At 39.8% G+C, this 26322-nt stretch overlaps 5 protein-coding genes, 1 long non-coding RNA gene and 1 pseudogene across 9 annotated transcripts; 5 read left to right on the forward strand and 2 right to left on the reverse strand.

Moving 5' to 3' along the window:
- The first annotated feature begins 221 nt into the window (after positions 1–221).
- On the forward strand, positions 222–4194 carry LOC148692068 (uncharacterized). Of its 2 annotated transcripts, XR_015954636.1 has the most exons (4): positions 222–487; positions 593–707; positions 1515–1587; positions 2047–4194. It is a non-coding gene; the product is annotated as an uncharacterized LOC148692068 (long non-coding RNA). The 2 variants fall into 2 exon arrangements; XR_015954635.1 differs by lacking the exon at positions 2047–4194 and having other exon boundaries at positions 227–487; positions 1515–1949.
- A 2472-nt stretch (positions 4195–6666) lies between these two features.
- ABCG7 (ABC-2 type transporter family protein) lies at positions 6667–11731 on the reverse strand. 2 transcript variants are annotated; one of them, XR_015955080.1, is made up of 13 exons: positions 11302–11693; positions 10998–11188; positions 10745–10895; positions 10457–10589; positions 10129–10330; positions 9570–9846; positions 9118–9249; positions 8584–8804; positions 8163–8486; positions 7864–8076; positions 7649–7733; positions 7017–7320; positions 6667–6945 (listed from the first exon to the last, which is right to left on the reverse strand). XR_015955080.1 is itself a non-coding variant. In XM_068477255.2 (12 exons), the coding sequence occupies exons 1-12, from the start codon at positions 11572–11574 to the stop codon at positions 6935–6937; spliced, it is 2193 nt and encodes a 730-aa protein (XP_068333356.2). In that variant the 5' UTR covers positions 11575–11731; the 3' UTR covers positions 6667–6934. The 2 variants fall into 2 exon arrangements, 1 of the variants encoding a protein (XP_068333356.2); XM_068477255.2 differs by lacking the exon at positions 8163–8486 and having other exon boundaries at positions 11302–11731.
- Positions 11643–14752, forward strand: LOC137736975 (uncharacterized). The gene is made up of 4 exons (XM_068476306.2): positions 11643–12234; positions 12342–12688; positions 12798–12840; positions 13979–14752. Exons 1-4 carry the CDS (start codon positions 12117–12119, stop codon positions 14503–14505), a joined length of 1035 nt encoding a protein of 344 aa, XP_068332407.2. The 5' UTR covers positions 11643–12116; the 3' UTR covers positions 14506–14752.
- Positions 14753–15791: 1039 nt separating this feature from the next.
- LOC137738085 (beta-glucuronosyltransferase GlcAT14A) lies at positions 15792–18635 on the forward strand. The gene is made up of 4 exons (XM_068477687.2): positions 15792–16663; positions 17280–17355; positions 17449–17564; positions 17662–18635. The coding sequence occupies exons 1-4, from the start codon at positions 16180–16182 to the stop codon at positions 18174–18176; spliced, it is 1191 nt and encodes a 396-aa protein (XP_068333788.2). The 5' UTR covers positions 15792–16179; the 3' UTR covers positions 18177–18635.
- A 443-nt stretch (positions 18636–19078) lies between these two features.
- LOC137736381 (putative fasciclin-like arabinogalactan protein 20) lies at positions 19079–22887 on the reverse strand. The gene has a single exon (XM_088682219.1). The coding sequence runs from the start codon at positions 22213–22215 to the stop codon at positions 21121–21123; it is 1095 nt and encodes a 364-aa protein (XP_088538345.1). The 5' UTR covers positions 22216–22887; the 3' UTR covers positions 19079–21120.
- On the forward strand, positions 19092–20842 carry LOC137738233 (uncharacterized). Its single transcript, XM_068477865.2, has one exon. It carries the CDS (start codon positions 19092–19094, stop codon positions 20661–20663), a length of 1572 nt encoding a protein of 523 aa, XP_068333966.2. The 3' UTR covers positions 20664–20842.
- A 2385-nt stretch (positions 22888–25272) lies between the features above and the next one.
- Positions 25273–26253, forward strand: LOC137736383 (L10-interacting MYB domain-containing protein-like; annotated as a pseudogene). Its single transcript, XR_015955272.1, has 2 exons — positions 25273–25605; positions 25681–26253. The product of XR_015955272.1 is annotated as a L10-interacting MYB domain-containing protein-like (transcript).
- The last annotated feature ends 69 nt before the right edge of the window (positions 26254–26322 follow it).

Genomic DNA, 26322 nt, shown 5'->3' on the forward strand with positions numbered 1-26322 from the left:
TTATTTGGTGGCTTTACAGTGAGATGCCACTGATATCAGTGGCCTAAAAAAATCAGCCACCAATATTGGTGTCTGTTAACTAACTTTATTTCTTAAAAATACTTTTTTGTGCATTTGTGATTAACTGGGCACCAATACAATTTATTGAACACCAATAAAACAAATAAAAAAAAACCATTAAACCTCTCTCCCCTTCACAAAAGTCCAACTCCTCCCCTTCATTCCCTCCGCTCGCTTCCCATTTCATTCTCTCTCTCCTCCCTCCCGTATACTCTTCTCTTTCATGCAGCAATGGCTCCGTCCTCCGGTCACCAACGAGTGTCAAACTATACCTTCAGAATCCTCTTCCCTTCCTCTTTCCAACCCTCAAGTTTATTTCTCCAAATTTGTAGCCGAATTTTCTCAATTTCAAATCTAAGAAACGGTGACCATAGGTATTCCGGCCAATTTCCGGCGAAGTCTGCCTGAATTGAACCTCAACCAAGAGGTAAAAATGATCCTCTCCTCATGGGTGTTCCCTAGTGTAAGTGATTTTTTTTGGATCGATTCTAGATTTCAAATTTTAATTCCATTTTCTGTATGCATGTCGAAGATTGGGGACAAGGAAGGTGAATCAAGGTTGTTTCCAACCTGGGCCGAGAAGAATGGAAGCCTTGGAAGGTTGTGGGTGAAACTAAGGTGAAGAGGGTTCTTCTAAAAAAATTAAGGTGAACAGGGTGATTTTCTCCTTAACCACAACTATCACATTTTATCTCTTGCTTGGAATTTTTTTTAAAATTCCCAGGATCTGCAGTTGCAATATTTTTGATGGACAAATTAAAAAAGAAGCAACTGCTTTTATAAAGCTTTTGTAGTCTCAAGCACGGTAAATATATTAGCACTTGAAAGTGAGGAAATCCACTTTCTTTGGTCAAGTTGGATTCTCTACTATGACTACCATTTTTATCTCTAAACAAATTTTTAATGGTATGTATGATATAAAAAGGTAGATTTAACTATTTTGGTTTCTTTTTTCTCACGCTTTGGTGCCTCGAGTTTTAATTTTTCATAACTGTGTTGAGTTTTTTTCCAGTTACAATTCGGGAGCCATTGGCAACTTCTAAAGGACCAAAATTGTTTTCAAGTCAAAATACAGGAACCAAATCGTAACTAGACTAGGAGATTACATTACCAAAGTAGGAAAGTTTTGTCTTGATTCATAGTTTGACAACATAATATGTATGTAGGATGTTGTTTTAGAATTGCTTGGTAAGTGTTAAATACATCCTATAACATGACTGACTAACAAGCATGGTCGTTCAGATATACATGCAATTGAGATCACTGACTAAATCAGATTTCTTTTATATTGAAGCAAATCTTGCCTATTGGGTGTTTGTGAAAATTCCCCAGAGAGTTAGAAACAAGGATATGATGCAAATCTGAATGTAGGCTGTTTTGGTATGTGTGTGTACGTATAGGTGTGTTATATTGATATGACATGTTGCCTAATTTATCTATTTTTGGATTGCTAGATCAAAGAAGGAAGTTCAATTTATCAAGGATCAAGGTTTGGACTGCTAGACAGCACGTCGCCTTCGGTTTGAGGTATGGAATTAGTCTCGTGCTTGCAATCTGGCCGCTTACGTGTTTAAATTTCTGGTTTATCAATATGCTCAAGATTTGGTTAGCAGGTAGTTATGCAAACAAATTAAAGTTCCTTTAAGCATATGGTTGGTAGTCTTGGTGCCCTCCAGATTTGTGTAAAAATCTAGAGCCATCTGCATGGTCCTATGCTAATAAGCTGCAAGTAAAACTTCAGTAACAATGTGTTTTTGTATTTCTTTCTAGCGATCAGCTCTTTGTGCTCGAAATTTGGCGATCAGGACTTGCCTTTGATTTTATTCAGTGCAGCAGAGTTTTGCAACGATTTTTTCATCTTCTTCCAGATTTCTGTTCCTTTTTTTTTTTAATTTTTTTTAATTTTTTTATATTGTTTTGGGATATGTGAATGTAATTTTTTGGGTATTTCTTTGCTTCAATTCTCTCTAATTTTTTGTTGTTTAGTTTGAACTCCCATCGCAGCATCATCATCATCATCTGCTCTTGCTGCTGCTGCCTTTGACTGGTATTTCCCTATTTGTTGCCCAAACAACAGTCCTCTTAGATACTACTTGCTCTCAGATACTACTTGCTTGGAGTACCATATACCTATATAGTAGTTTGAAAGCTGACCTGGTTTGAAGAAACCTAGCTCAAACATCCCACCTGGAGAGACAATGGTTTGATCGCCAAAGAGAGATTCGCATGACATGATTAAACTCTTTGGAAATAGAGTGTGCAAACACTTTTCAAAGTTTGAGTCCCAACATTTGTTCAAAATTGTATTAAAGATCAGTTATGCAAATTTGTAGTATATTCTTATATCAAAGATCTTACAATTTGTTTCCTCACCCAAGAAAAAAAAAAAAAAAAAAAAGGAAATATTCCTATTCAAATCTGGGTGCCCACACAGACACAGGGCATCCCTTTTTTTTAATATTATTTTGCAATTTTGCCATCGATGTGAATAAGGGTGGCACTGCAGGAAAGGCACCAATGAAATATTGGTAGTCATTGTTACAATAGAGTCCTCTACATAGGCCACACTCTCTAGTTTAGTGGGTTCTTGGTGGGCATAGAGGTTTGCCACCAACGTGAGTGGCAACACTTGACAATAGCCACTAAATGAAAAGGGTGGCTTATAGCCAAATTTCTAGTAGTGTAATATTGTGATGGGGACGGCAACCAAATCTAATCCATTGATTTTATACATTTTGCGTAACCGTTTTTTATGCATGTCAGCAGCCGCCATCTCATTTTCTTTTCCGACGCACTTACAGTTAAAGTTGGAAGATCTCATATCATAGTTATCAGTTAAAGACTTGTTTGAAAACGCTTTTAAAATAACTGTAAAAATAACTGAAAGAACTCAAATACTTTTTTAAGATTTAATTGTATTTTTACTAATGATTGATTTTAAAAATATTTTTTTACCAAAACGTTTTCAATTATTTTAAAATTAATTTCAAATGAGCCTTAATACACATCTTATGAGGATAGTTTGATTAATTTAGCATTGTATTTTAGAGTAACTCAATCTTTGAAGCTACATAAAGAGATGGATGCCAAGAGCAACTTGACAATGTTACAAAGATTTGCTGTAACAATCTGTTCAGTTGCTCCTCAAACTGTTTATGTACACTCTCCTTGAAGAAGACATTGTAAGAACTCAAGATTTGAAAATGATGTAGAAGGAATCTAAGCTAAAAAGAAGGATTGAGTTTGGTGTGAGGATGAATGTAGGGATGTAGGGTTTATATGGACAAAAAAAGAAAGGACGAGATTCTGGACAATGCCACGTGGCACTACGTAATTGGTTGAAAATCTTATCGAAATCTTGGCTAAATCATTGTAAACAGATAGTGACATGTGGCTTGTCGGGATTGGTTGAAAATCTTATCGAAAATCTATCCACAAAATAGTACGTTTGGATAATGACACGTGATATGACAAGATTGGTTGAAAATCTTATCGAAATCTTGGCTAAATTATTGCAAACAGATAGTGACACGTGGCGTGTCGGGATTGGTTGAAAATCTTAGCTGAAATCTACGTTCGGATAATGACACGTGGCGTGACAAGATTGGTTAAAACTTATATCCGAAATTAAAACTATTTTTTATGTATTATTTTGTAAAAAATAAAAAAAATTTTAAATGGGTTGGGTGCCAGTATATTTTGTAGGGGTGGAGATCGTTTGTGCCAGCGCATTTTGTAGACTTTGTGCTAGTGCATTTTTGAGGGATGTGAATGCATTTAGCCTATTATTATTTATTGAGGTATATCACTATTTACTGAATGGATTAAGGGCTGGTTTGGTATTGCTGTGCTTTGAAAAAAAGCTGATTCTGCTGTGCTGTGAGAATAAGCAGCTGTGAAATAAAGCAGCAGAGTGTTTGGTAAACTTTTTTGTAAAAGTGCTTTTGAAAAAAAAAAAAGCAGTATTAGAGTGTTTGGTAAACTTTTATGTAAAACAGATGTGAAAAAAGCCGGTTTTTCAAAGCTAGGTTTTGCAGCTTCTTGTTTTTGGCTTTTTTTCATCCAAAACTGTGAAAAAAAGCTGAAGCTGAGTGTTTACCAAACACAAAAACAGCTCCCAGCTTTTTTTGATAACAGCTTTTTTCAGAATCACCTTAGTACCAAACCAGATCTAAATTGATGCTGACTTATTTTTTTAGGGGTAAACTTGCTTTAACATGCATCTTGTTTCCTTCCTTGAATATATAAACAAATGAAAGGAACTTTCGTTTATTATATTGTAAGTTATTGGGGAGGTTCTTGGGAGTTGAATTTGGAGACCCCACCGGCGTGGTTGTGTCGACTTGGACGGCGATTATATTGTTACTTATTTGGTACTCATAAAACTTGATTATTTATAATTATGTTTTTTTTTTTTTTAATTTTTGAACAAACAAGTACGAATGAAGACTGAAGTGGAAGCCACGAGCAAGAACATACAAATTCCAAAACTTATTAAATACTGGTTAATTACAGGTTGCTTAACTGAGAACAAGGAGAACCCTAATATAATTGAGGAAGCTAGTTAATTTCCAGCAGCAGCAACACCCACCTGGAAAAACAAAAAACGTACGTATAGCAAACAAGGAAAATACTTTTGGCATTAATGATGATTTCAAGATGCCCATAATTGAAGTTCGGGAAAAAGTACCGCTAAACCAAGGGCTAGTTAATTAGGGTTTTGTGAGTCGAATTTGATTGTATTGCATGTCCTGAACTTTGCCACAAGTGATCACTATATGAAACATATCTAATGAAATTTGTTTTTGGTGAAAAATAACTCATACAAATTAGTAATGTTATGAAGACTAAATTTGTAGACAAAATTTGTTAAGCTAAATAATGTGAAAGTTGATGATTGATAAATACGCTCATTTTCTATTGATGATACGTCATTTAGTTTGCAAATGTTGTTTATAAATTTAGTTTCATCAGCATTATCCAATACACACTAATTTAATATAGATACACGAGCGATCGATTTTCCACAAAAATAAAATTTTAAATAAATAATTAATACGTGTATCTATTTACAGAAGCCAATGAAGCCATGCATGCATGAACTAAAAGTGAATATTCCCATTGTCTAAGATCCCCTTGAAAATGTCCAGCAACGGGAACATCAAAGCAGCCGCGGATACGGGCACGCTGAGTGTAACAAGAGCAAGCATTCCCAACGCCACGCTAGGCCTAGTGTTCATCAATTGGGATTGCAGCAACCCCACGCCTTCGCAGATGTCCGAGTTGTAGTGTGCATAATATTGCTTCTCCCACTGCATCCAGTTCGACGGCGGTTGGTGATCATCGTCCTGCATCTCCGCGTCGTGAATTCGCATTCGAAGCACAATCATGTCCTCGTCCACAAGTCTGCCGTCGTAGTTATCATGACCACGCGACGACGCAGAAATCGTCATAGGACAACGCCTACGCCGTATTTCCAACAACCCCGTCTTTCGGTTACTGCCGGAATTGAGATGCCGCGGCGGTGGCAGAGCTGGGTGGTGAGCAGAGATTAGCATTGCTGTAGACATGGTTACAAAGCTTGCAGCTTTTCCAAAGTTTGATGTATGTTTTTGTTTGCCAACAAGGCATGTACAAGGTACATATATATAGATGATGCCAATGTGAGAGAGAGAGAGAGAGAGAGAGAGAGAGAGAGAGAGAGAGAGAGAGACCGCGTAGGAGTGACATGTGACAAATTGCGCGTGGCGTTTTTGGGGTTGGATTCATTGAACTTGAAGATGATTTGGCGGATAGGGGGGAGCCAGGAGATTGAACCCTCGAAGAAGTTTCTTGTTTTGGAAGTAATGTTGTGATGGGGACGGCAAACCAAATCTAATCCGTTGATTTTATACATTTTGCGTAACCGTTTTTTATGCGCGTCAGCAGCTGCCATCTCATTTTCTTTTCCAACGCACTTTCGGTTAAAGTTGAAAGATCTCGTATCATAGTTATTAGTTAAAGACTCGTTTGAAAACGCTTTTAAAATAATTGTAAAAATAACTGAAAGAACTCAAATACTTTTTTAAGATTTAATTGTATTTTTACTAATGATTGATTTTAAAAATATTTTTTTATCAAAACGCTTTCAATTATTTTAAAAATAATTTTAAATGAGCCTTAATACACATCTTACGAGAACAGTTTGATTCATTTAGCACCGTATTTTAGAATAACTCAATCTTCGAAGCTACATAAAGAGATGGATGCCAACAGCGACATGACAATGTTACAAAGATTTGCTGTATAGACGTTTCTAGGTAGCGTTGAATGAAAGGCACGTTTTTTATTTTAATTTTTAATTTTTATGCCAATGCAACATATATATATATATATATATATATATATATATATATATATATATATATATTACACACACACACATAATATTATTATTATTATTATTATTATAATAAGTCTACCGAGGCAGAGACTCAAACTTGAGCTCAAAAGAGCAATGTGCGGTTGTGCCTGTCGTAACCAACTAGCCTAATCTGTATTACATTGAAAACTCTGATAACATGGAAAAGTTCTGGCAAGATAAGTAATGAACTAATAGAAAGATAGTAGTGCAAATCATGCCTTTCTCTTGACACAAAATACTGTAAAAGATCCCACGGAAATACGTCTACCGGTCTACGCCCGGTTGCCATGATCATATACGAAAGACATACATCTTCATCCACTGCAAGGTGGTAGCTATGATTTCTAAGTTGATTTGGATATACAATACAGCAACACGATTAATCATCGTCAATCGTCTTGTTTCATAGAAAATATGGCTCATTGGGACAGAAAAAGGCACGAGGCTCCCTTATTTGCTAACATATCTCCTTTACTTAGCACCTGTATGAAATAGATCAATAAATAGTGGCACATCTCATAACAACACTACTAATGCCTAAGTAATCACAAACCTTCTAGGACAAAGTCAATCGGAGGTGATTCACTTGGTGGCTGGTTTAATTCGACTTTTTCAACTGTTACAGGTTGTTCATTATCTTCATTTGGCTCGTTTTGTTCATCTTGTTCGGTATTTAAGAGCTCAAGTTGCACCGCTGGTTGGATTTGGTCAAGAGGTGCGGCCTCCAGCAGCTGGTGTTTCGGTTTGTTTTTCTGAAGGAGAAGGTAAGTGGTGCTATACCAAAACAACAGTATTCTACTTTGAGCTACCAATGTCTCCCTAATGTGACTTCCTCCGAAAGAGATGCGTTCAAGTGCCTGCAAAATAACAAGGAAACAGAGTAGAAGGTCTTAGATATAAAATATCAGTGACAAAATTATCTACTTCATGAGTAGTAAAAATATTCATATGAGATAGGATACTGATCACAAAATCCCAACACCTATAGCTAGATATTGCTGTGGAGGAAGCATTTCTCAATCAACGATACTGTGTTAATTTTAAGAACCATACACATGGAAGTACAAAAATTGTGATAATAGTGCGAAGGGTTTACGGCTATGCTTCCTACATAGTATTAGGTTCTATTAATAAAGAGCAGACGGGTTCATTTTATTGAAAGTTCAAACAGGTTCCTCCTTGTACCTGCTCTCCGTTTTGAATATCGTAAGAATGCTGATGATCAAATTGAAGACCCCTAAACTCATTGATGCAAAGACCTTGAAAGGCCCTGAAAGTGTACAAGGCAATTATACAATCGTAAGGTAAAGGAGACAATACTTAATTGTATCATATGATCTATATAAGCAATCAATGGACTTCTTTCCTTCAGGAAAACGGCAAGTGATCTTTGATCTTACCATCTAATTAGAGAGACACTAGGAATCCAACGAAAGATGATTGGTGTATTCTCTGCATTGACATAATAGCCTCCAAATACAAGAAAAACTGTCATAAGTGAGGGTCCCACGGCCATAGCTGCTTCAGTGGTTGGAACCATAGCGCCAACAGTTAGACCCATAGCAGAGGCCGCAAAAGATTCCACCGTCACAATACCACAAAACTTCCCAAATCTAAAAGGCCAAAAAATTGCATGTAAACCTTGTGATCAATTTTTAATAAGGTGGTATAATAAAATTTGCAAAAAGAAATTACCAACCAATGAACAGTAAGTATCCTATACAGGTATACAGAACCCAGACATTTTTAATTCCAACTCCTTTTCTACTCCCCGCTTACTGATTGCCCAATCACCCTGAATCCCTGATATGCATCTATTAATTTTGGCAAAGGGAAACCACTCAGCTTATTCATAATGTACAGTCTAAAATATGGCAAGTACATGCTTAGGCAGATATTAGTTTCCACGTCTGGTAAGGGATTTATTGCCTCTATTATTGGGAGCCGTGACAGCTTCCTTATATATTGTGCGCACAAGTGTGATTCTGTGTTACGGTTACCAGATTGGTAATTGCGTCTCATACTGCAACCCAAATTAAAGAATTTACTTAACACTTGAAGAAAAGGAGGTTACAGAACATCATCTCATGTTGGACATTCATAACAAGGATGAAGATAACCTGGATAAAGTAGGATGAAGACGAGCCATGGGGTACAAAATGGCTCCGAACATTAATGGAAATGCTGACCCAACAGGAATCTCAGCCAACAACTTAGATAGAAGATAGGGTCCTAATGTATAAGACCCTTTAGCGTGTTCTCTATTTACTATTGCACGCTCCTTCGGGAACACACCCACAGTCTTTGTGAGAGCAGCCATTGCTGTGTTTATTACAGCAACCTGAGAGAAAATATCCATAAGTAGGACCGAAGGAAGTTAAAAACTTATATAGAGACACTGGTCTTCAATAAACTTTTTGAATATTCACCTTATAAAAAAACTTTCATTCTTTTACATCTAAAGCTTATAATCATATAATCAAATTTTGTAGAAGGGATTGCCAATGCAGGAAACGAGGAGTGTCTCTATGCAAGTTGATTCAGGAACTAAAACAAGAGTGCTCATAGCCAGTTTTGCCAATTCACACACTTGATAAAAAAATTAAAGGTAAAAAGGTCTCAAAATCATGTAGAAAAAAAAAAAAAATTCACACCTGAAGCAATCCCATTCTGTCTTGTATTGATGTCTGAGATCTTCCCATTCTCCAAAAAACTGAACCAAATATGACTGCTGATGCAACTGACATTCTTGCCCGAACTTTATTTGTTGGTCCATCACGAGAAGCCTAATCAGTTTGTTTAGTCAATCAGACAGAATAAGTAACTGGAGTTTAATCATTAAACAGCCCAATTCATCATTCAAGGTTCAAACACACCTCCATAGATGAATATCTGCCTTACAGTAGAGTTCTAACATGCTACTTAAAAAGTGTGGGTGTTAGGTTGATAACGAGTTATATTCTTAGAAAGCTTTGTCTGGCATTATAAAGGAAACAACTAAAACAATCTCTAAACCAAAGTGAACTAATTTACTATGCACATTGAGCTATTCTTGTTTTTGTCTGTTCTTGAGACTAATAATTAAGTACAAAGAAAAAGGTCTTACCTGCATCCATGCACGCTTTAGGAGCAACCGGAATTGCCTCCACCAACCTCCCTTCTTCTGAACTCTGTTTTTCGTGTTGAACATTGTTCCTTTGTTGGAAACTTCCCTTCTTGTAATGGGAGTTGCATAGAGAACTAATGATGTTTGTTGTGAAAATGATTCAACAAGAGCATCCACTCTTTTCTGAGAAGAGTAGACACTTTCGGCAGAACTGTAGTCGATGGATATGAGATCAGCTAGAAACTCCGCAGGGTTCACATGATCTGGGCAATTGTACCTGTTGGATAAACCAACTATTAGTTAAAACTTTCACAACTTTACAGCCACATATTGAAAGATATCTTCCTGTCTAAAAGAATGTGGCTAATATATTTACCCTTATCAAACTCTGGGCCACAAAATATATTGCCTAGACATGTCCCAATTGCAAAATCTACGTAGCCAATGTCCAATCATCCCAACTTAAGGTTTAAGCCACATCTTTGTAATGAAGAAAGTTAATATCTATGCATGGTACGTGCGCAAAAGGCAGTATTTGGTACCAGATATAGTCACCAACCCGAATTTAGAGAAGTATGCTAGTGGTTCATCATGTGCAGGACCAGCATAGACAAGTGCACCCTCTGTTAGCAACACGATGTCATCAAATTTACTGTACACAGAACTTCTAGGCTGATGTATGGAGCAGATTACAGTATGTCCATCCTGTGCAAGCTGTCGAAGGGTTTCCATTACTTTCTCTGCCTGAAAAGCATCAAGTCCTAGAAGCACCATAGGTAAGAAGGTATATTGTGTCAAACAATGTAAGTAAAAAGTTCTGCTTCCTGTTTCTACGAGAAAATAAAGAGACCATCTCCAGTAAATGCTAGCAATCGAGGCTTACTTACCAGTAGTGGGTTCGTCAGCAAATATAACAGAGGGGCTTGCAATCAGCTCACATGCCACAGACAGTCGTTTCTTTTCACCCCCACTGATTCCTCGGACTTTCGCATCACCAACAATGGTATCAGCACAACTAATCTATTGTGATAAACAAAACAAAACCAAAATTAAAAAAACGAACTGAATAAGTTTACAATCAGTACCTTAATCATTTCCCAATAAGTTCAAAATTCGTAAACTCTCATGGCTAGAAATTTTTATAGCAAAAAAATCAGTCATCAATGCATTCTTACCAATCCCAACTTAAACAACAGGCCGTTCACATACTCTAATCTTTCTTCGGAGGAAGATATCTCCGGAAGCTGCAGCTCCGCGGCAAGAGACAACGTCTCTCTCACCGTCAGCTGCGAGAAAAACAGGTCCTCCTGTCTCACATAAGCAAACCTTAACCCCCCAACACAAAATTAAACAAATGAGAACCATATAATCAGCACAAATTCCAATAAAAACCATAAAACAAGCTATGAAACTTAAACAAAAGCTTACTTATGGGCTTTGTTTGGACTAGGATTGCCATTGACCTCCAACAATCCCGATAAACGTAGCCGCGGTGACGCAGCAAGCTGACCCGCGAGTACATTCAGCAGCGTCGTCTTTCCTGATCCTGACGGCCCCATAATCGCCAGTAGTCTCCCCGGTTTCGCTTCTCCGCTTACGTTTTTAAGCAGAAATCGGACCTAAGCATTCAAAATTAAGGAAATTTAATCTTCTAGCCTGCACATTTTCTCGGTAACCAAACAGGTCGAAACGGGAAATTTCACATGAAAATTAATGAAAGATGGAAACTTACAGCTGCGGAGGATTTGTCAGAGAGGGAACAGTTGATGTTGCGCCACCGGATTGTGACCGGAACCACTTTTCCGACATCCGGAGTTTCGGCTTCGTCGTCTATCGCATCAGTGTAGTCGTCGCCGGCCTCAGCCTCTGGTGAGATTGCTGGGCCTGGGCCGGAGATGAGGCGGAGCAAGAGAGCTGCGGCGACGGCGGCAAGGGCCTGGCCCAGGCCGCTGCCGCCGATGCCTAATATCATCTGGCCCACATTTTTCCCGCCTGATTGAACCATTTCAGCGAACCACTGTCGGTTTTCTTCTTTCTTTTGCTACAGCTGGAGCTGAGCTTCACGCCTGGCTTGTGCGTTCTGAGTTCGCTGCTTACAGTGAAGAGATAAAATCCGGAGTACGAACCCCAACGACGTCGTTTGCCAGAATGTTTAACAGAATGAGTCTCCCATGAGCGACGCGTGTCCCCTTTGAGGATAAGAGGGGTTTGGGCCGGACATTTGGGTTAGCCCACCACACACACGGTGGTAATATATACGGATTTGGGTTGTTCAATTTCCAGTCTTCCACGCATAATCCTACCCAAACCCGTCCGAGTCGGGTTGGTGCGAATCGAATTTATTTGTTGTCCCCAGCAAACTGTAAACACGCCTGCTGTCCGTGGAGACCATCCATCGTCGTCTCCTTCTCCCACAATGGATTCCTTTTCCGCTCCAGACTCCACCTGAGTTGCCATCGTCGATCCGATCATCTTGCCATGTCAGCAGGGTGTGGGCCCCACCTCCGCCGTCCCCCTTTCGCCTGAAGCATTCTCCCTAACCAAACAATGGCGAGCAACTCCAAGGAAGAGCCCAAGACCGGCCCCCAGTCCAATCGCTGGTACAACCTAACCCTCGGCCCCTCCTTCAAAGACGACTCCGCCAACAAGTACTGCACTCTCCGATGTAAGTATTTATCCCGTCCTATCATATCCAGTCCTATACTGTTTGGTTGGGGAGAAAATCCACGTCTTTTTTAATTCCTTTCGATTCTTTTGATTTTTGGCCCGCAGATGAATTCAAACCGGCGTCGATCGACAAGACGAAGCCCGGGGCTCTGAAGAAGTCCAAGGACAATAGGGTTGCGGTCGAATTTCAGAACAACCAATTGGGGAAACCCAATGTCACGTTCAAGGGGAGCAGCGAGGAGTACAAGGACAACGACGCCGTTTTGTTCTTTGACGGCCAGACGTTTCGGTTGGAGCGGCTTCACCGCGCCGTGAAGCAGCTCCGTCATGATCGTCAGCCTGGGGAATCGGCGGCTGGTATGGCCGTGGACCCGCAGCTGTCTCCAGTAGGCAAGGCGCCCAAGCTATCACATCAGTTTAATCCTGGTAGAACTGCATTCCCCGCCGTGCCGGTGAGTTATTGGTTATTGGAAATTATGATTCAAGATTGAATCTTTTGTTTTGGTTAATGGAAAAGCAGCTGAAATTTGCAATCTTTTGATTCGTTTTCTGTTTCATCAGGTTGAGGTGGAACGGATAGATGTTGGCGTGCCTGAAAATCCAGGTTCGTTTTCATGCTACTTTTTTCTTTTCTTTTTTGTTTTCAAAATAAGCGTATTCATCGGATTTTTAGCTTCTCAAAGAATGCTTTTCGATCTCTTGAGAGGATCGAAATTAAACTTCATAATTCCATGATTAAAGTTGAGTAGACGTTGCTTGTTCTTTAGTAGCATTTCACTAAATGAAGCTCTGTATGCAATTTAGAACAGTACGGGCCATGCGTTCTCTGATAATGTTTACTTGTTCTGAATTTGATTGTGATCGCGATTTGGTATTGCAATGAATAAGTACTGACAAAGTCAAATTCAAAACCTTTTCGTATAATGATATTTGTGTTGGAATTAATCTCGATGCATTTACTTATTTCCTAGTGAAGAGGAGGAGTCCATTTTGTTCGAACTTAACTTCTTGTCATTTTTTTCTCCTTAGTAAAGATCAGTTGTTTTGTGTTATAAACTGGGGTGCTTAATTTCTTCACTACCCAGTGGCAATGCACTTTCGGTGCACAATTTTGATGTGATACTTGGAGATCCACAATTCAATACCTTTCACTGTGTTTGAGATAACCAAGCCCAATTTATATTCACTTGGGGCGGCTCAAGGGGTCCTCTCAATCTTGCCCAATGGTTATCTTACATGTTAATTTTTATGTGATTACTATGTTTGTACTGCAATAGTTTACCAACTTAGATGTTACTATGTCCACCCCATTTAAATTTTGAAAACTTTGGAGAGGTGTTCATGGGCCGAGCTTTTTCCATTTATTTAGTTCTTAAATCAAGAATGACTTTACAAAAATTAAGCAGTTAGTTTTTCCTGGACTCTAAGAAACTTCTTTTTACTTGTTTTTTTGCTGAATTAATCGGAGGGAAGCAATTGGGTAGCTAGATTCTTGGTCATATGATGACTGATCAGTCGCCAATTGTCTGTCGTACTACTTTGGCATGCTTATGTATGTGCTAACATGACCTTCATCTCGCCTTTTAGAAGTCTACTGAAAACATTAAAGTAGAAAGTTTCTATCTTGCTGATGTCTTTATTTCTCTGCAGCGTCTTGTCCCAAAACTAAAGAAGCAGCTGCTGTTTTAACTATTTTGTTTGCACGGTTATCATATATCCTTATGTTTATTCATAATCGACAGGTGCGAAAACTGCCAGTAAAGGTGTGGTTGATTACCCATCTGGTCAACCAAATGTATCTGCTGCCTCGCCAGGCCCTAAGAATGAAGAAGTTGACGACGAACACCAGGATATAGATATTGTAGACCTTTTTGGTAGTATATCACCGGATGATGGGAATGCTGCTGAAGATGAAGCCAATGCTGGATTTGATATCAATATGCTCCATCAGAATGAAAGTGACAATGAGATTGCTGATGTAGATGATAGCGGTGATGAAGTTGACAAGGGGCCAAATGCTGCAGAAGCCCTTCGAGCCCAGGTGATGAATACCCAGGGAAGGGAAACACACACTGATATTTTTGGTGACGAGGGGAATGCAGAAGGAAGGAAAACCGAGACTTCTAGTTCAAGTAGCAGCAGTGGAAGTAGCAGCGGAAGTGAGAGCAGCAGTAGCGGAAGTAGTAGTGGGAGCAGCAGCAGCAGCGGCAGCGGAAATGGTGGTGGTAATAATGCAGGCAGCGATGACGATTCAGTCAACTCCATCTGAGACATCAGGCAACTATAATCTTTCGGGAAAGTTTTGTCATAGGCAGTCAACAGTCCCAAAGATGTTTACGCAGGTAACCAGAGCTCGAAGAAAACAGAAGATAATACGTAATGTTATTTACACATGCTATTATTTTGTGAGAACGTGATAATGATGCCGCATAAGTTTTGTCATAAGCCATACCTTTGTATGGGTTCAACATTTCATTTGAAAATTTTGACAATAAAAGAACGTGCAAATTTTGATTTTTAGAAAAATTAATGAAAAAAACTTGAAAACTTTGAGTTTTAATGATAAGGACAAAATAAATGGTAAAGTGAATAGTATCAGATTTGATTTTTAATGTAAAAATATAATTTTTCGTTAAAGTAAACAGTACCGTGGGCATTTCGTTAAAACTCCCTTTATATTTTGATTACATTCGATTTCACGTTCCTTTGTGAAGCTTTTACCGGGTTTATGAGCTATCCTAATCAAGTAGACCTACGAAAGTTTGTTTCGCTATTTTGCTGGACAGATGACACAACATCGGCATCTTATTAAGCTTTATTAACATTATTTGTCTTGTTTTAAAATTGAAAAGCTAACTTGCTAGTGTTATTATTCTGGAGGGATTTTTTAGCGTACCGACAAACGAAAAATATTTTCGTTTTCCTGTATCATAATATTTTATCGTCAATGGCTCTGAATTGCTCATGACATTCCTTAATCCATAAATAATTATAGTTAGTCCTTAAAAAGGGCAATTATGCTTTGGTCATAAAACCCACCAATCTTGAACCTGCCAATACTTGAAAAACCCAAATCGCATCGCTTAATACAGGTCACCAAATTTGAAGATCTCTATTTCCACCCACCAAATATGGAGATCTCTATTTCCACCCACCAAATTTGCTATTTTATTTAGCTTCAGCTTTCGCGGTGGAATTAGCAAATCCCGCGAGTGAAATTACCAAAAGCGAGGGGTGGATGCAAACGCTTGTCGTACTGTACAAATATGTGAATCCGGATTTTTGCCCTTTTTGTGATGATTCTAGAAATCTGTCAATCTTATTCATTCATTGTATATCGTGTGGGTGAAAATTATTTTAAATATTTTTATTTAAAATTAAACACAAATAATATTTAATAAAAACTAATCATACAATGCATAATAAAAAGATACGATTCACGAATTTCCAGAATCCTCGTAGATATGAAGGATCCTGTTGGCAATTTTGTACCTAGGAAAAAAAGAGAACGAGTGCCACGCTCCATTTGACGAGCGTCGGATGTTAATCACTTCCAATGTTTTTTTATTTTTGGCCACCTGAGAAATTAAATTTAAAATAAAAGACAGAGAGAGTGTGAACTTGCACTTTTATGAGATCAAATCAAACAAATCAAAAGCTCCACTGGGAAGAAATCGATCAACTCTTTCTTCTTCTTCTTCGTCACAACAAAATCCCGACCTGGAAACCCTAACCCTCGCTCTGTTAGCCAGAGAGAGCAATTTTTTTAGAGAGAGAAAGTGTGCGTTAGAGAGAGAGATGAAATTTCACGGTAGTTGATCCAACACATAACGAATAGTTGAAAACTGTTACTTCTTCTGCGGCCCAATCTTTAAAGATCCAATCTTCAAACAGTTTCTCCACCGCCAACAACCAGCTGAGCCGCCATCGAAACCGACCCACTATGGGAGCTGAGAAGAAATGGCTCCTTACGCTCTTCTCAGCCACATTCATCTCCCTCCTCCTCCTCCTGCTCTCCTCCATCTCCGCCTTCAGCTCCCCCAAACCCTTCCCTTCAATTGTCCAGCATGGCTCTCGCTACCCGCCCGCTTTTGCTTACTACATATGGGGCGGCCGAGGCGATAGGGCTCGGATCTTCCGCCTGCTGCTCGCCGTCTACCATCCCCGGAATCGATACTTGTTGCATCTTTCGGCTGACGAATCTGAAGACGAGCGCCGCCGTCTTGCCACCGCTATCAACGCTGTCCCGGCAATTCAGGCATTTGGGAATGTGGATGTGGTGGGCAAGCCTGATCGAATCACTTACATGGGGTCTTCCAATATTGCCACCACGTTGCGCGCGGCGGCGATTTTTTTGAAGGTTGATAGTGGTTGGGATTGGTTCGTCACTTTGAGCGCCATGGATTATCCACTTATCACTCAGGACGGTATGCCAATTTTAAAGATCGGATTTTGTTGGGAAATTCAATTTACTATTGAATATTTTGTTTAAATTGACTGAAGGAATCTGGCTCTTGGGTTGGGGAAAGTGATTATCTGGGGAAGTACTTATATGTAGGCTAAATAATACGAAAAGTTTCCATTTTTGTTAGAGCCATTTATATATAGGAGGGAGGCTGGCATTGCTCAGTTTGGGGAAAGTGTTTGATGTTTGTATTTCCACTAAAGTCCAGTCGATTTCAATTGGGTCAATATGGGGAATTTAGCTTGTGGCATTAGTATTTTCTGGTCCCTTATTAGATTCCTTGTTAGTACATATGACAATGTACAGCAGTGACAACGCAGCCTCTTTGACAATTCTGTGAAGCTTGTTTGTCTAAGGAGGCGATGGTTCACTTACTTCATTGTTGGGTGCCATGACATATTTCCCTCTTGTTTGGTGCGCTAGTTCCGTGCCGAGGCTTATTTGAAGATTTCATGGCCCAATTTATTCTTGTTACTGTTGTTATTGTTATAGCTTTCATTGTGCTGTTTTTAACTTTTTATTGATAAATCACAAATCAGACCAACTTATTCAGTTCTGCTTCTGTTTTGTACTTTCAGACCTGTCTCATGTGTTCTCCTCTGTTAGAAGAGATCTCAATTTCATTGATCACACCAGTGACCTTGGATGGAAAGAGTAGGCCATCCCTTTTGCTAAGTTTTGCTTTAGTTTTCTGAGGAACATATTTCTGGTTGGACCTGAACCCGTGTTTTAAAATTTTTGATATAGGTTGTACAGGGTCCAGCCAATTGTAGTTGATCCAGGGATATACCTAGCTCGAAGGAGCCAAATTTTTCATGCTACAGAGAAGCGGAAAACCCCTGATGCTTTTAAAGTATTCACAGGCAAAGTCTAACACACTTTTATGTAAGATTTGCCCATATGGATACGCTGTCCACGCGTTGAACTGCTAATTAGAAACTATTCGTTCCTGATTTGCAGGTTCCCCATGGGTCATCCTGAGCAGATCATTTCTGGAGTTTTGCATTAATGGTTGGGATAACCTTCCCCGGACCCTGCTTATGTACTTTACAAATGTGATGTTGTCCCAGGAAGGATATTTCCATTCAGTTATATGCAATTCACCAGAGTTCAAGAACACTACTGTGAACGGTGATCTAAGATACATGATCTGGGACACTCCCCCGAAAATGGAACCCCTCTTTCTCAACACCTTGGATTTTGATCAAATGGCTCGAAGTGGAGCTGCTTTTGCCCGACAATTCAAGAAAGATGACCGTGTGCTGGACATGGTTGATAAAAAGATCCTCAAGCGTGGGAGAAATCAAGCTGCCCCGGGGGCATGGTGCTCAGGCTGGAGAAGCTGGTGGATGGATCCTTGCACTCAATGGGGCGATGCTAATATCTTGAAACCTGGGCCCCAAGCAAAGAAGCTCGAAGACTCGATTACTAACCTTCTCGATGACTGGAATGCGCAAACAAATCAATGCCAATGAAGATGTCTGTATTGAAAATGTCTCCAGATACCCGGTGTGGTTTTCCAGCAAGCTAAACTCGATGATTAGTTTGGAAGACTGGCAACCGCGAGGATACATTTTTTGACCCCTAAGAACACACTTCTTTTTCTAGGTTCTTCCAGTCTCATGCTTGACTATTGTTTATAAAGGGGCGTGGGGGCAGAGTAGAAGGGAGAATCATAGCGAGATAGGTTGAGGTATTGAGCTGTACCGTAGCATGGCGGGCTGTTATCGATGGTATGGCCACTGACAGGCTTGAGGAACCGAGTTCATAAGAGGCTCTCCCTCTTTTTGTGCTGCCATTCCATGATGTTGTATGTTCTGCTTCGGATTCGGGTTATGTTCGGACCTGTTTGAATGTTGGATAAAAAATTCATTCTTTCAACTCTAATAGGTTGTATCTTCTTCTAAATTCATAGTGAATCTCTTCACCTCTGATTTTGTTGCCAATTTTTTCTGCTCTGCATTTTTGATTGGGTGGTGCTTTCCATACGTTCATTTTTACTTTTCACAACTCCTCTCAATTTTCGACCGTTGGATCGAAAGAATTAAGGAAGATCAACAGACAAAATTTAGTAAGGGAATATGTGAATAGCGCTACAATTTTGATTAACGGTGTAACTGGTGAATTGTCCTGTTAATTGGTTTTCTTCTTCAATCTCCGTGACTCGTGTTTAAACCTTCCACCTTTCTATTTATTAATTATTATCACCTGTAACCAAAACATTTATAAACTCTACAAATATTATAGACTGAATCGTTCATTTTATTTGTGATAATAAAATGAACGGTTGGGATTAATCAGAATTAGAATTTAGTCATGCCGCCAAAAATAAACGCCCGACAAAATATAGCCATTTAACCAAAGCTTCTTGGTTCTCACGAGGCTCTCAAATGGGTCTCTCCCGAATTTTCCCTCTTGTGTCAAAACTATCCAAAAACTTCATTCGCAATCGAACACTCCCGACCGAAAATCCATCTGGGTTCCTCTGCAACCGCACTGCTAGTTTTCACAGAGCAATCCACGACGGTCTGGAAAAACCCCTAGTGATAGATGACGCCGGTGACAAAACCCCACTTCTCAAAAACCCCGAAGTCTCAGAAGATGCTGAGAAAATCTGTAAAATTCTATCCACCAGAAGCTCTAATTCCCCAATCGAGAGCTTCCTCGACGGCGCTTCAGTCGAGGCGTCGCCGACGCTTGTGGTGGAGGTCTTGAAGAAGCTCAGCAACTCCGGCGTCCTCGCGCTCTCGTTTTTCCGGTGGGCGGAGAAGCAGAAAGGGTTTAAGCACAGCACGGAGAGCTACAATGCGTTGATCGAAGCTCTGGGTAAGATCAAGCAGTTCAAGGTGATGTGGGAATTGGTGAATGAAATGAAGATCAAAGGGATGCTGAGCAAAGAGACTTTCGCGCTGATTTCACGGCGATATGCGAGGGCGAAGAAGGTTAAGGAAGCCATTGATGCGTTCGAGAAGATGGCGAAGTTTGGAATGAAGGTGGAAGGGTCAGATTTCAATAGATTGATTGATACTCTGAGCAAGTCGAGGCAGGTTGAGAGAGCACAGGAGGTGTTTGATAAAATGAAGAAGAGAAGGTTTGAACCCGATATCAAGTCGTACACGATTTTATTGGAAGGATGGGGCCAAGAACAGAACTTTTTGAGGTTGAATGAGGTTTATCGAGAGATGAAGGACGAGGGTTTTGATCCGGATGTTGTGACATATGCTATTCTGATCAATGCACATTGTAAAGCGAAGAAGTACGATGAAGCGATTGAGTTGTTTCGCGAGATGGAGGCAAAGAATATCAAGGCTACTCCTCATATATTCTGCATTTTGATTAATGGGTTGGGTTCTGAAAAGAGGCTGAGTGAAGCCCTTGAGTTTTTTGAATTGAACAAAGCCAGTGGTTTCGTACCGGAGGCACCCACGTACAATGCTCTTGTGGGGTCTTACTGCTGGTCGATGCGGATGCAGGATACGTTTAGGGTGGTGGATGAGATGAGGAAATGTGGAATCGGTCCCAATGCCCGAACTTACGACATAATCTTGCATCACTTGGTAAAGGCTCGAAGAACCGAACAAGCTTACTCCATTTTCCAGCAAATGAGTAGGGAGCCTGGCTGTGAGCCAACAGTAAGTACGTATGAAATCATGGTGAGGATGTTTTGTAACGAGGAGCGCGTCGATATGGCAATGCAGGTTTGGGATCAGATGAAGACCAGAGGAGTCCTGCCGGGAATGCACATGTTCTCCACATTGATTAACAGCTTGTGTCATGGGAATAAGTTAGATGACGCTTGCAAGTACTTTCAAGAGATGTTGGATGCCGGTATTCGACCTCCAGCGCAGTTGTTTAGTAATTTGAAACAAGTGCTGCTCGACCGGGGGAGAAAGGATGTTGTGATAAGTTTGGGTCTGAAGATTGACAGACTGAGGAAAACTCCGTTAGTTGGGTTGCGCTAAAGAGTAATATCCAAGAGCCATTCTACATGTAGTGATGGCAGCTAAAGACTGATGTATTAGAGTTTTGGAGCTTATTTTTGTTTATCCAGTGTTCAAATTGTGGTACTATTGTTTGACAACGTTGCATATTACTTGGAGGAAATCAGAAAACGAAAGTTGCACAGATCAACGTTCGAAAACTACATCGAAAATCTTTTCAGGAAACACATTTACAGAATTCTCAAACATGAACCGGAATGAAGTTTACTGAACTGACAGATTTACATTGCATTCATATGCTCATCATTTGTTCCTAAATTTACATCACCATGGTGAAAAAAAATATGCCGAATCTAGAAATCTGAAAAAGCCACGAACCCTAACTCCGCAAATTGAAGAGCAGAAAGAGCTAGCATTAACAGAAACCGAGGCATTCAACTGAGATAACCAGAATCAAAGGAAACCCTAGCAAGATTGTTTATGGATGCATGTAAGTAAAGAAATGGCTGTGACTAATCGTATTCTCATTGGCAGGGGAGCTGTTACCAAATTCAGGTGAAGCCACAGTCACTTGTTCCGGTCGCTCTGTTTCCTCAGTTCTCTCTGGCACCTCAAGAACTTCACTTATTCCGTGCACCATAAGCCACTCATTGTGGTAAACTTCCGGCAAGATAACCGACACGCCGTTGAGCTTCAAGATGTCATCGGAGCGGGTGATATTCATCGAAAACCCCACCAGATTAGTCCTCAGAACCGTCTCATCATCCAAGCTCACCAAATCACTCCAAGAAAGCCGGCAGGGCACCACGTGGCGGTGGAAGATGGAGGAGTACTCGGTCAGGTTCCCGACCCGGTTCATCAGAACTTGGTCAAACGGAGCAAACACAGTCAGCATCGTCTGGAACTTGAAGAAAGAACCATGAAATTGTAGTTCAAGAAACGATGCCATGACAGAGCACCCCTTGGATCTCAGGGTGGCGGAGGCGTCGTTGAAGGGGACGTAACCGTCTCTGAGATCCATCGTCTGATCTGGGTTTTCCTTGGGAGCCAAGCAACCGAGATTCTTGGGGGTGTAGCCCTGAATAGGACCGGAAATCCGAAAATACGGATCCAAGAACCTGTCGATTCCGAAAATTATCAGGGACCCATCATCGAAAATTGGGGAAGCAGTGACGGTGACGTTGTTGAGCGAGAAGCGGTGATCGGACGGCAGAGTGGTGACGGTGAGAGTGCGGTCGGAGAGTAAAGTTGCTATCTTGGCGCCAAAAGGGAGGGACTTTAGCGATCGGAGAGAGAAATGGAGGGGTAGGAGGTGGTATTGGAGGAGGGTCAGCGGCGGCTGGCCTGAGTGAGCGAACGCGGCGTCGTTGGGTGCAAAGATGGTGAGGGAAGGAGAGCGGGAACTGAGGAGGGTGCGGGAGGCGAGCTCGAGGGTCAGGGACATGGAGGTGTAGCCGGAATCTGAGAGGATTTCGGCGGCGTTGAAGAGGGTTTGGGTGTGGAGGGCGGAGGAGAGAGAGAAGAGTGAGAGGACGAGGAGAAGGAAAGAGAGGAGGACCTTGGAGGCGGTCATTGACGGAGGTCTTTTCGTTTCTTGGAGTTGGGGAGGATTGGTTTGCAAATGAGTAACGGTTTGTTTGCAGAGTCGGAGACTCGGAGTGTGAATTTGTAAGGGGAAGTTGTTTTTGGCGGGTTAAGTTGGGACACGTGGAGGTATGGGATTTGTCGAGGTTGGGAGGGAAGCGAAAAGTTAGTTAAGGGCGTTTAGGGAGTTTTGTCGTGCGGATTAATTGATAAGTAATGGGCTGAGACCATGATGGTTTTGTTTGGATCGAGCTTAATGGGCCAAGTCCAATGATAGCCACGTTGCCCGAATTTGAGAGATTTTTAGAGAATTGCAGAGTTTCTTTTTCTCCCGTTAGTGACTAGGGCAGTTCTCCACGTTGGTCACGACTACTGTAAGATTCGTTTTTAATCACGAGCTGGTGGTCCAATGGTAAATGACGGATTGCAAGATTTCTTTTAAACTAAAAACTGAAGGTCAAGGTTTGAAACCTGCTACTGGTGTGGAAGCTAGACTTGTGGCTAGGAGGAGGTTGAAATGCCTCTGTGAGTCTTCCCGGCCACTAGAAGGGACGGATAACCGTGGCTTGCCAGCAGTTGTCTTTTTTTCTTTTTTTTTAAATTACTGTAAGGTTTGTTGGGATCAAAATATAGACAATCGCGTATTCTAAAAGAGTTTCTTAATAAATACGTGAAGTTGGGTGAAATCAACATACAAATATGTCTTCCTCGATCAGTAAGGCTGCGTTTGGGACAACTTAACTTTTTTTAAAAGCTAGGATGAAAAAAAGTTGTTGTCTGAAATGTGTTTGGTAACTCAGAAAAAAAAAAAAAACACTTATTTTTAAAGTTGCTGCCAGATACAGCTGAAAAGTGGAAGCAGCTATTTGCTGCTTTCAAAAAACAGCTTTTTATTGTGAAAATACTGGTGAACAATACCTTTTAATGAAAATTTTCAAATGGCCATCCTACCCTCTCGCGTCTCACTTCTCACTTCTCTTTTCCTTGCTCTGGCATCTCACTTCACTCATTCCCGTCCACTCATTCACTCCCAACTCCCAACCTGAAACTTCCTTCCTCCCAGCGATCTCTATCCTTCTTTAGGTCGTTCTCCAGGTCGATCTCTCTCGTTATCTTTTCTGGGTTCTATTGTTTTTTTTATGAATTTCTGGGTTTTTTGCTTTTTTTATGGAAAATGTGTACTTTTCTGGGTTTTTTTATTTTTTTTTGGGTTAATAGCTTCTTATGGGTTTAAAGAGCTTGTTTTAGACATTCAATTTATGGGTTTTATTGCTTTGTTTGTTAAGCATGAAGCTCTATCCCAGAGTCTCTCTTTTAAGTTTTTCCTGTTTCAATTTTTTCTGTAGATCTGTTCGAATCTGGGGTTCATATATCTATAGGTTTCATTAATATATTGGTTATGTAATTTACTATAATTTAAGGACACTTCTGATTGCATTTTCTTGCATTGCTGCATTCCCAAGAATATTATATGCATTTTCTTGATTGTTTGGGAATTGGTTTCAAATTTCGGAGCCACTTATTACTGGGAAAGTTTGGAAATTGGAAGATTTTGAATCACATCCTGCTTACTGGTGAGTTCTTGCTTTGTGTTTTTCTTCAATGGTGTTTTGGATGGTTATTTTTTGTTTGATTTTCTTATTATATGTCATCTATTGGATATTGGCAATTAGTTAGAGTGAATTTTTAGATTAATTAACATGAATGATGGGTTCTTAAACAACAAATCTTGAAGGAATATTCAACTACAAGAGGAGTGCCTTCGTGAACATGGATGCATGTGGTGCATGGTTGTCATCAGGTTGTGCTGTAAGGTGGTGTGTTAAGGGTTGCGTTCTTATAATGGATTAATAAACTAACCTCTAATTATAAAAATAAAATAAAATAAAAAAGAAAAAAAAGAAATGATTAGGTCATTGATTGAAACTTGATATAGAGATGCTTCAACTTTTCTAATTCTAGACTTCTAATGTGAAGGCTTTCACTAGTACAATACCCAGTTAGAATAGGATGACTTTAATCTATAAGCACAATACCCATTTAGAATAGGACGGCTTAAACATCATATTGCCATGCAAAATAAAAGCAAAAGAGTTACCATTGGAAAATCCACCAGCTGAATGTGCAGCAGAGGGATCTTCATAGGCTAAACATGCATTGCCTTTGTTTTTTCCAGACTCATCTGTTTATATTTTGATATTATATGGCCATTGATCCTTATAGCCACGTTTCTGCTTAATTCTTCCTACTTGAACAATAACTTAGCATTAAGTAACCAAATAAATGTATACCAATTTGTGGAGTTGACAAGGCAATTTAACTTGTTCCTACAACTGCTAGAGAACTGACCCAAATACACATATCCTACTCTTAATCATCCCCCCTCTTTCACCACGGGGCTAACCCAGTGGCTTGTCATGAGTTCCAATTTTTGTTTTACGCTTCGTCGTTGTTTTACAAGTACAGAACAAGGCTGCTACAACTATATTACGTTCACTTGTACAACATTTACACTTGATATACAATGTTGACCCGTCTTCTTATAGTAATAGAAGGGTGAAGCACAAATAGGTGTCTTAAGAGAATGAAGATATGAACCCAATATTTAATCTTTTGTTTTATCAAGCAACACGATCTTAATGCTTAGAATAAAATAGAAGCATCGTCATTCTGTATTTGCTACAGCTGGTAAATGATGTGCATGGTATTGCCATTGGTATGGGTTGTGGCACTCAAAGTATTGCCATTTGTAAATGATATGCATGGTATTGCCATTGCTACAGCTGGTAAATGATATGCATGGTATTGCCATTTGTAGCTGAATATTCATGGATTTTTAGATTACTTGACATGAATGATGCATCCAATACCACAGAGCTTTTAGTTGAATATTCATTCGAGTGTTTTTCCTTGTCCAGTTCTTTTAGCTGTTTGATTGTTCTGTGAATTGCTGTCATTTGTTCTTGTTTTAATATATATATATATATATATATATATATATATATATATATATATATGTATATATACAAATCAGTAGTTGGTATCGATGGCAAAGAAGGGGGCATCTTTGTTAAATCCTTCAACTACATGGAATGCCCACAATATATCTATATTTTGTGATGTCTGCATCAAGGAGGTTGAGGCTGGAAATCGTCCGGGCACTCACTTTAGCAAAGAAGGGTATGCAAATATTAGAGCTAACTTCAAGGCAGAGACAGGGCATGATTATGAAAGAGTGCAACTGAAAAATAAGTGGGATGCACTTAAAAATGAGTGGAAGTTGTGGAAAGAGTTAGTTGGTAAAGAAACTGGCCTAGGGTGGAATTCGAGCAGCGGTACCGTTGATGCCTCTGAGAAGTGGTGGAATAATAAAATTCAGGTTTGTGTATCTATCTTTTAATTTGTATTATGATATTATGCAATATGTATTAACCATATTCTTTCTTACTTGTAGATAAACAAAGAATATGGAAAATTGCGAAAAAAAAAGCATTAGTCCTGAGATGGAGGACAAGTTAGATAGGATGTTCTCGAACACAGTTGCTACCGGTAAACATGCTTGGGCACCTTCATTTGGAGTACTACCAGAGACAAGAGAGGAATCTATACGACAAATTGATTCAAATGATGAGGATGAAGCTGAGACCATGCAGGATCTAAGACATGCTAGTAGGAAAGGGAAAAAAAGAGCGGCTAACCAAGGAAAATTGCAAAAAAAGAAGGTTGATAAGAAAGGGAAAAAAATTGCAGGTGCTGCAAAACTTTGTGGTCAAATTGACCGTCTTGTTGAAACTTATGAAACTAGGAGTTCTGCAAACTCATTGATATCCAAACTGCATATAGGTTGTAGTATTCCGGATTGATAGCAGCTGTTGCACAATTGCCTGGTTGTGAGCCACCTAGCGAGTTATGGCTGTTTGCTACATGTTTATTTTGTAGTGTAGAGAAGCGAGAGATGTTTGCCACTATAAAAGATCCTGAAGTCCAGCTAACTTGGTTGAAATATATGTTCAACAAAGAACAGTAAGGAGCTAAAACCATGAATTAGGACTATGTGGTTTGTACTTTGCATTAAGATTATGTGTTGAATGTTGCT

This window comes from Pyrus communis, chromosome 13 (genome assembly GCF_041283825.1).
Source record: "Pyrus communis isolate YQ-2024b chromosome 13, ASM4128382v1, whole genome shotgun sequence".
NCBI lineage: Eukaryota > Viridiplantae > Streptophyta > Magnoliopsida > Rosales > Rosaceae > Pyrus > Pyrus communis.

Bases quoted from the DNA above. Each gene is read 5' to 3' on its own strand.
- LOC137738085 (XM_068477687.2), top strand. From the start codon at position 16,180: ATGGGAGCTGAGAAGAAATGGCTCCTTACGCTCTTCTCAGCCACATTC. The intron at 16,664-17,279 runs GTATGCCAATTT...TTGTACTTTCAG, and splicing joins TCCACTTATCACTCAGGACG to ACCTGTCTCATGTGTTCTCC. The intron at 17,356-17,448 runs GTAGGCCATCCC...TTTTTGATATAG, and splicing joins AGTGACCTTGGATGGAAAGA to GTTGTACAGGGTCCAGCCAA.
- LOC137736975 (XM_068476306.2), top strand. From the start codon at position 12,117: ATGGCGAGCAACTCCAAGGAAGAGCCCAAGACCGGCCCCCAGTCCAAT. The intron at 12,235-12,341 runs GTAAGTATTTAT...TTTGGCCCGCAG, and splicing joins CAAGTACTGCACTCTCCGAT to ATGAATTCAAACCGGCGTCG. The intron at 12,841-13,978 runs GTTCGTTTTCAT...CATAATCGACAG, and splicing joins TGGCGTGCCTGAAAATCCAG to GTGCGAAAACTGCCAGTAAA.
- ABCG7 (XM_068477255.2), bottom strand. From the start codon at position 11,574: ATGGTTCAATCAGGCGGGAAAAATGTGGGCCAGATGATATTAGGCATC. The intron at 9,847-10,128 runs GTTGGTGACTAT...TTTATCCAACAG, and splicing joins GCATACTTCTCTAAATTCGG to GTACAATTGCCCAGATCATG. The intron at 7,321-7,648 runs GTACAAGGAGGA...GTTATTTTGCAG, and splicing joins ATATTCAAAACGGAGAGCAG to GCACTTGAACGCATCTCTTT.
- LOC137736381 (XM_088682219.1), bottom strand. From the start codon at position 22,215: ATGACCGCCTCCAAGGTCCTCCTCTCTTTCCTTCTCCTCGTCCTCTCA.
- LOC137738233 (XM_068477865.2), top strand. From the start codon at position 19,092: ATGGGTCTCTCCCGAATTTTCCCTCTTGTGTCAAAACTATCCAAAAAC.